This window comes from Neopelma chrysocephalum, unplaced genomic scaffold, assembly GCF_003984885.1.
Source record: "Neopelma chrysocephalum unplaced genomic scaffold, ASM398488v2 Primary Assembly neopelma1_69, whole genome shotgun sequence".
NCBI classification, from domain to species: domain Eukaryota; kingdom Metazoa; phylum Chordata; class Aves; order Passeriformes; family Pipridae; genus Neopelma; species Neopelma chrysocephalum.
In genome coordinates, this window is record NW_020897729.1 from 10,393,356 (window position 1) to 10,402,231 (window position 8,876).

The following is an 8,876-nucleotide window of genomic DNA, read 5'->3' on the forward strand; positions in this document are numbered from 1 at the left end:
TGTTGTGATCCCAGAGATCCATGTTGTGATCCCAGAGATCCATGTTGTGATCCCAGAGATCTCAGAGATCCATGTTGTGATCCCAGAGATCCATGTTGTGATCCCAGAGATCTCAGACATCCATGCTGTGATCTCGAGCTCTCCCACTCGAATCCACTGTGAGGAAGGAACAAAATCCAACAGCAAAGTGGATGTTCAGAGGCTTCAAAATGTGGGATTTCTCTTAAACACAGGAATTCCTACTGGTTTGTATGAGCTGGAGCAAATCAGCCAAGACAGCAAAAGTACACAAAAATATTTCATCCCCCGTTTAAGGGTTGAGCAGCTGCTTGTTCTGAAGGTGGAAGAATGTAAAAATCAACTCATTTAATTAAATCAAGTGATTTAATAAATCCATTTTTGACCCAAACCGTCACCATTTTTGCCATTAGCCAAGTCATGTTTGGATTTGAGACACACACCTCGGCCTGGAGCCCCAGCTCCTCAGCAGGTACTTCCAAACCCCATGGAATCCATGGAATCCATGCCAAAGCCATTCCTACAGTGTCAGGATTAGAGATTCCAATCAATACATCTTCCCAAAACTCAATTTAAACCCTGCACCCTCCATGTACCACTGTTTCCTGTATTTCTTTAAAACTGCACATGCTGTGCTCATACATTAGACATCTTCAGGAATTCCAGAGGATTTCTGATGTTTGCAGTAATAATATTTACCCTGCATTGTAAAGTACTCACAAAGACACAGTAAGGGTGATGGAAGGTTCAATTTCTCAGCACAATTAATTACTGTTTATCTTCAAAAATATCACCACGGGGCTTCTAAATGTTTTGTATTTGACAAATGCACAGCACACTGGAATCCAAGGAAATTTGATTTGCCAGAGCCCACCTGCTTCATATTTCTGTGTAGGATCTGACTTTAAATTCCTCATCCTTTAAAAGAAAAATCTGGAGCGCATTTCACCCCACGATGCATCTTTAAAATTCACCACAGATGTATCTTTAAAATGGATTTAAAGCAATTTTATATAAATAAGTATTTAAGAGAAGATTTTTTGACTGATCCCTCTCAAAACTAGAAAGTAACTAATAGGAATCTTCTCTCTGTATCCACCAACTTGACTTTCAGTGAACAATATGAAAATACATAGTGGAAGAAAATAATTTAAGTTTTATATATATATATATCAGTGCTTATTATTTGATATTATATCAATAACATTTATCAGGGTTTGATGACCAACTTAAAGCATGTCACAGCTGGATCAGTTCTTGGCTGCCTAATGGAAAAAACCTTTGATTTTTTATGGCAGTCACCCTCCAGGATCATTGACCACTTCAAACACAGGCAGGAAAACAGGCAAATCCAAGGGGAAATCCCAAACACAGCCCTCAGAAAATCTCCATCTCTTCCTGTTTCCAAAGGGTAAAGCAAAGGAAGGAGGTTGAAGCAGCGAGGTCTGAGTGGAGCTCAACCTTCTGCCCAGTCCTGGTGCAGGTGCAGCCCTTCCAGCTTCCCAGGGTGGGTTCTCCACCACTTCCAGGCTTTATTTGCTGGCAGTTTTCCCCCTTCCAGTTGTACAGCAGGAGCATCAGGAGCAGCACCAGGTGAGGAACTGCTCCTTCCAGGGAATTGCTTTCATTTTCTTCCAAGCTCACAACTCGCTGGCTCTGAGATTGTGCCAACAGATCAAACCGATGAACTTTGGAACACAGATGAGGCAACATGTGCTGAACATGCTCCACAGGGATTTTGGATCCATCTCTCACACTCTGCTTCAGCCAGGGAATTACGGAGTGTGGACACGCTTGGCAGGAAAAAGGTGGGAAATTTTCATATTCATTGCAGACTGACAATTCCAATAACCATGATATCGTCCAATTTAAAGATTTTTAAATATCTTAATGTTAGATGTCTAGAAAAAAACAAATCCTTCTGCTTTGTAAAGCTACCAACAGAAATTATTTGGAAATTTATTCCTGTCCCTTGGCCTCAAGGTCAGGTTGGATGGAGCTCTGAGTAAGCTGATCTATGGAAGGTGTCCCCTCCCATGGCACGGGGTGGAACTGGATCATCCTTAAGATCCTTCCAACCCAGACCAGCCAGTGATTCCATGTGGTGTACAACCAATCTAGGGGAAATTCTGCAAGGCGCCGGTGTACGATGCTCTAATATAACAATACTTTAAGAAGTATTTTACAGGACTTTTAACAAGGACTTGCTCTCACTTCTGACCGCCCGAGCAGCCCTGGTTCTCTGTTCCAGGCGCCTTCTTTCGTGCCATGGGTTAGGAAGAGCAGGGAGGGATGGTGCGAGGGGCTCTGCCGCCCTCTGCTGAACCCAGGCAGCGATTTAAGGCCGTTTCAGTGGTTTTTATTAAAATCAGGCATCGCAGCCGCGCTCGGTGCCCGCGGTCATTGGGCTCCCCCCGAGCACCCACCGCACCCACCGCGGCCCGGGGGGGGACCCGCTCCCATCCCCATCCCGATTTCCCATTCCCGTTCCCATTTACCGTGTCCCTCCTGTCGCTGCCGGGCCCGGGAAGCGGCGCCTCCCCTTCCGCCTCCCCGAGCGCCGGGAGCGGCCCCGCCGATCCCCGCCTTCCCCCCGCCCGGCTCCGGCTGCATCCCGCTGCATCCCGGTGGCTCCCTCCGGCAGGAATCCCGAGCCGAGGCCGTGCAGGGCCGGCAAGAGCGAGCGGCGCTTTCTGCCCCTCCTGCCTCGGCCGCTGGAATGGCCCCGGTGAGGATTCACTCCCTCCATCCCATCTGCTGACTTTAGCCAGTGGAATTAACCTGCCCGGGCAACTCGGCGACCCGCGGAGTTTACACAAAGCCGCCGGCTTTACGAAAGGGTTATTGTGCAGTTTGGGCGCAGATTAGTTGGTGCCAAATCAGCTGTCCCGGGTTTATTACTTGGGATTGTGCAACCGAACCTCCAGGCAAACCCTATACACGAGATAGTCCTGGCCCGGCCGGGCAAACACACCTTTGGACAAAGCAAAGGTGGATGTTCCATCCATGCTCGGGAGCAAATATGAGGTTAGAACTCGGCAGCAGGAGCTGCATCACACCCTGTCCTGTGGTTTGATCTCACCCTGGTTATGAACTCCGAAGCAACGCAGGGAATCCTCACTGGAAGCAGCTCTGGATCACAGGATCCTGCTCTGAACCGAGCTTGGGTGGGCTCTGGTACAGTTAGAAATGACCAGACCCCGATGCCCTCCCAGGGCAGCTGCTCTGTGCTGGCCTTCACTTTAATTAGCTGGTGAAAATCAAACTCTGCTTGATCACTGCTGTGAAGTGAAGGCCTGATGTAAGAAATGGTGACCATAAACACTGAACACAGCTGGAGCAAACCCAGAGCAGAGAACTGTGTGAGCTTCAAGTCACAGCACCATCCATCCCTGCCAGGCTTTGCCCATGCTCAAGATACCATGTTTCCTCAGAACTGCACGCTGTTTTCCAGGGAATTCTGATTCATTTGGCTGTATTACACATCACAGAGTTGCCTCCCCGTCTTTCAGTTCATTCACATACATTATTTATAAGGAAACATAAACCCTTTCTTCCCGGATTTAACACATCATGACCTGCTCCTGCAAAAAGTCCTCCACGTAATCTATACATGTTATTAACTATGAAAAATGCACAGCACTGAGAACATCACTGTCATCTTTTCTTGCCCCCAATTAGTTCTGGTCTAACCCTTTTAGCTTCAAGAGATACCAGATTATAACTTGCCTGACAAGGCTGAGGTCTATTTTACGCAACGTGTAATATGTGAGCAATCAATGTCGTAATTATTGAAATGATTGTGCTATCAGTCAGCAGCTCGTTTGGCCACCAAGACCTTCACAGCTTTTTGCTGATTATATATTTTCTGAAGCAAAGACAAATGGTTTCTTGGGTGTGAGAGCAAGTTAGTACTGCAGTACTTGGTATATGTTGGACCAGCCCTGTCTGCTGTCTGAAAAATGGACACTCAACAGGAATTCAATAATATTAGACTAAATTTTCTATCTCCTCTTGGTTTATTTTACTATTTAGAATGCTGGCAAAAGAAATTATCAAGACACAGTTATTTCCCTGATTCTTGTCCCTTTACTGAAGGAAATCTTCATCAGTGGGCAAGCACAGAGTAGAGCAGAACGAAGCTAACAGAGATTTTTAATTTCAGGCAGCGGAGCCTCAGTGATGACTGGTTCATAAAGTCCATATTTACTCATTATATCATCATACAGAGTGCAGTAAAACTTGTTCATACAAACAGAACCCCCAGCTCACAGCCCTGGCAGGAGGAGTCAGTGCCATGGTCCGGGTGGAGCAGAGCCTTTAAAGGAGCTCTATTACCATTGATTGAGTCCCTGGGCCTGGGGAGACTCAGATTAGAAACCACTGACACAGAATCACAGAGAATGCTGAGCTGGCAGGGACCCAGCAGGGTCATCGAGTCCAACTCCTGGCCCTGCACAGGACACCCCAAGAATGACACTTAGTGCCTGAGAGCCTTGTCCAAACCCTCCTGGAGCTCTGGCAGCCTTGGTGCTGTGCCCACCGCCCTGGGAAGCCTGGGCAGTGCCCAACACCCTGTGGGGGAAGAACCTTTTCCGAGATCCAACCTAAACTTCCCCTGACACAACTTCCAGCCATTCCCTCGAGTCCTGTCACTGGTCACAGAGTGAAGAGATCAGTACCTGCCCCTCCACTGCCCCTCAGGAGGATGGTGAAGACCCCAATGGGGTCTGACCTCATCTCTCCAGCTGAACAGACCAAGTGCCCTCAGCTGCTCCTCTTGTGACTTCCCCTCCAGACCCTTCCCCATCCTCGTGGCCTCCTTTGCATTCTCTCTAATACTTTAATATCTTTCTTATATTGTGGTGCCCAAAACTGCACACAGAACTCAAGGTCACATCAGTTTGCTGCTGGAAGATGCACCTTGAGGGCACCTTGTCAGTTAATGGATTGATAAATATGGACAAACCTTAGGATTTCCCCTCCTCGCTGGTTGTGTTTATACATAATTCCTTTTCCAAAATGGATGTGGATGCAGGGGTTGATCCCTGAGGACACACTGAGACGGGGCAGACTTTCCCCAGCCCATGGATCAGGGAATACAGCCAGGCTGCTGGTCCTGGAAGTGTTGGAAGGCCTGTTGGAAGGCAGTAACCTTTGTGCCCGTGACCAATTGGTAGGTTACTCATGGTGTCCCACCCACAGGCTTGGCACGGAGGGTGCACCTTCCCGAGCACTGCTGGCCTGTTATCAACCCGATAAACCACCCGCTGTGTTTGCACAGAGGTTTTACTGACTGCAGAGCACAGAGCTGCTTCTTCCCCTTCCTGCCTCTTTGTGCTTCACCTCACGGAGGAGGAAAGACATCGATGCAAATTGGCTTCAGGGAAGAGAGGGAATATCCCAGCCTGGCTGGAGTGGAGAACTCCAGGGCAGAAATGGGCCACCAGAACACCAAACCCCCCAGAGCGAAGCAAGCCAACATAGTGATGCTGGGACTGGACTCTGCAGGAAAATCCACGCTGTTGTACAAGCTCAGGTATAAAGATGCTTTTCTGACCATCCCAACCATCGGCTTTAACGTGGATATGATTGAAGCCGGGAGAGATTTTACACTGACGTTTTGGGATGTTGGAGGGCAAGAGAAAATGAGGCAGGTCTGGAGCTGTTTCCTGGAGGGCGCAGATGGACTGCTGTACGTGGTGGACAGCTCTGATAAGCGACGGCTGGAGGAATCCAGGAGAGAGTTTGAGCTCATCCTGAAGAACGAATCCATAAAAAACGTGCCGGTCGTGGTGCTGGCGAACAAGCAGGACTTGCCTGGAGCTTTGAACGCTGAGGAAATCACCAGGAGGTTCAAGATGAAGAAGTACTGCAGTGACAGGACTTGGTACGTGCAGCCCTGCTGTGCCATCACGGGAGAGGGGCTGGGAGAAGCTCTCCACAGAGTGACCACGTTTGCCAAACAGTACAGCAGGTCCAAGGAGTCCTTCAAAATCCTGAAGGAATTCGAAACACTTTAAGGATTTCTATCATCAAACTCTGGAGAATGTTAACATATTTTGTTGGACCGACTGAATCTGGAAGTATTGGAGTCTGGAGAACTTTTATACATAAATATTTATAAAGAACTTTGACAATATTGAAGTCTACTGTTATAGCTGCAGATGCTTCCGAGATACGACTCTGCAGCATTTTATTATTTTTTTTTATTTGCTCAGGGTTATTCAGCTCACAAATGTGGCTGTTGAACGATGAGAAAGGTGGAATTGAGCACCTGGAAACAAAATAGGTGAGAAATGTTTAAATCCCTTAAATCAGGTCATTTTGTAAGATGTAAACGAGCCAAGTCAGCAATGATTAAATGCTGTTTTGTAATAAATACTCTGTGGATGTATTTCTCTTATATATATATTTATATATATGAAATAGTGGTTTTAGAGCTTAAACTCTTAATTATGTACAAGAGAACTTGTTGGCTATTACTGCATTCTAGAAACAATTACTCCAAACAGATTTTAACAAGCAGGATCTGCCCCTCAATCAGACAGAACTGGGATCCAGTGCTATCTCCAAGGTGTAGGTCTGATGTCCTGTTGTCCCAAATTTCCATGTGCTGCTTTCCTTGTTTCACTGCTGGATTGCTCTCCTCAGCCAGGAGCAGAGGGATGGGATCAGTCCAGCAAAGTGCTGAATCCCAATCTTTTCAGGGAAGAATTGGCTCCTTGGTCATTTTTTTAATAGATCTTGACAGATCCTGTCCTGCTTTTACTGAAACCATCTGAAATGTTGTTACTGATAAATTTAGGTTTGATTAAATTTGACATAACTAATCCCATTACTACAGTTTGTACAAAATAATTCCAAAGGAAATTTCTGTGCAGATTTCCTGCTGGCTGAAGGAGAGAATTAATATTCTGAATTAAGGCAACGAAGGATTGATAACTAGAAGACTAATTGAACTCTATCAACCATGGAAACAGTTTAAGGCTGATGAGTTAATAAGGCCTGCTCTGGAAAAGCAGGAGAAAAGAGATCATTGAATTGTTGGTTGTACAGTCCCAGAAAATCCAGCCCAATTCCTTCTGCCTCCTTGGCAGAAGATGGGATGCCCCAGTGCTTAGGATGCTTTCCTAGATACCTGGATTTTTTTATCCCTACTCCTACCACAATCTTGACCACAGACAAGTTGCTCAACCACTCTGTGCCTCAACAGTGCCTCAGAAAGATGAACTTCCCAGGCATGGGTTCTGGAAAAGTCGTGGCCAGGACCCTGGAAAAGGGGTCCTCTCATGCACCTTTTTTTTTGGTGACAAAATGATGATGCCAAGTCATTCATGGAGGAAATTTGTGTTTTGTTCTTACTAATAAACAGGCAGGAATTTCAAGTCACAGGAGGGTGAAGCAGCAATAAAATCACCTGGACATACCCTGTTGTCTCATGAATATATCATTCAAAGGCCAAAAAATCATCAGGTGAATTTGCTGAAATAGTCAACAAAGGGAGGTTTCTCAACAGAAGCTGTTATTAATACTGAGACTAACTACCAGGGGCTAAATCCTGACTCATGTTGAGACTCTGTTGCTAAAAGGAGAGCAGGGATCTGGATTTCTCATTGCCTGGGCTGATGATTTAGGTTCAATATAAAATACCCTAGAAAGATCTTTAAAAGTCATTAACATGAGTTTTCCAAACCCAGCAATTCAACGTTAAGAGAAGTAATATTTCAAATCAATACATTCATAAGCATTTGCATTTTATGGTATATATTGAATTCTCTTAATCTAATCATGGGTCTGTTATAAACCTCAGCTTAGTTCTGTGGCCTCAGGACTCCCTCAGGAAGAAACACTCCTGAGAGATTTAATGAGGGTGCACCAAGGTCTCTAATTAGACAAGAAGCAAGTTCTGAAGGGAGAAATAAAGTCCTATAATAGGCCAGCTAATACAGCTAAAAATGAGAATAAGCTTTCAGGCACACAGGCCCTTCTGCAGGTTAGCAAATTATAGCAAATGACACATCAGCTTGAAGAAATATTTTACATTATGCTTTAAAGGAGAGAGATAAACTCTATTCCATTCACTTTGCGGAATATCAAGTACTTAAAAATTGAATTTTCTAAGAGCTTGGTTTCCCAGAGAAGTGAAGCCTGTTATATCTGCCCATGGAGACCCCAAGCTTTTGGAATAATTTTGAAGCTTTAAAATAAGTATCAATCGAGCTGGAGGTGCAGGTTCTCAAAGGAATTATATGCCTGAAAGTTTAATTAAAAAAAATCAGCGACACAGAGAAAAGTGACCACAGCAGTGCCCCCGTTGAAGGCAAGGCTGATAAGGAACAAAAGGAACCCCCACGGAGATAAATGTTCCCTCTGAGCCACAGGAGAGCCAAGGGTTCATCAATCCACAGAGCCTGGCTTTAATTAGTTCCTTTGCTCCCGGAGCTGGTTGGTCTTTTCCATCCTGCAGGAATAAGCAGAGTACTCAGGGGCTTCCTTAGGGTGGGGAGACACAGGAGATGGATCCACTGCTCAAAATTGCCTTTCTGGGCCTGCAGCAAAGAACCTCTGTGACCACTCAGCAAGGTCTGGGAAGTTCCACAGGCAGGAAGGGGCAGAGGAAGCGGAACTTTGTGGCTCAGCTGTGGCCGGGGCAGAGCAGAGCTGGTGCCACAGGCTCACCCCAGGGTCTGGGAATTTTTTGATATCTGATCCCATCACGTGCTGCTCCGTGGTGAAATCAATATCCAGGGAGTCACAAAGGTGTTCCACAGCTTCATCCTGCTCTGGAGAGCTTGGGGTCTTTCGGCTGCTTGGCTGAGCAAGATGAGCAGAACCGTCTTTGAGTTTCAGAGCAC

General features: G+C 46.1%; 1 protein-coding gene across 1 annotated transcript; it reads left to right on the top strand.

The window, feature by feature from the left end:
• Nucleotides 1-5,456: 5,456 nt before the first annotated feature.
• ARL14 (ADP ribosylation factor like GTPase 14) lies at nucleotides 5,457-6,309 on the top strand. Its single transcript, XM_027685853.1, has one exon. It carries the CDS (start codon nucleotides 5,457-5,459, stop codon nucleotides 6,039-6,041), a length of 585 nt encoding a protein of 194 aa, XP_027541654.1. The 3' UTR covers nucleotides 6,042-6,309.
• The last annotated feature ends 2,567 nt before the right edge of the window (nucleotides 6,310-8,876 follow it).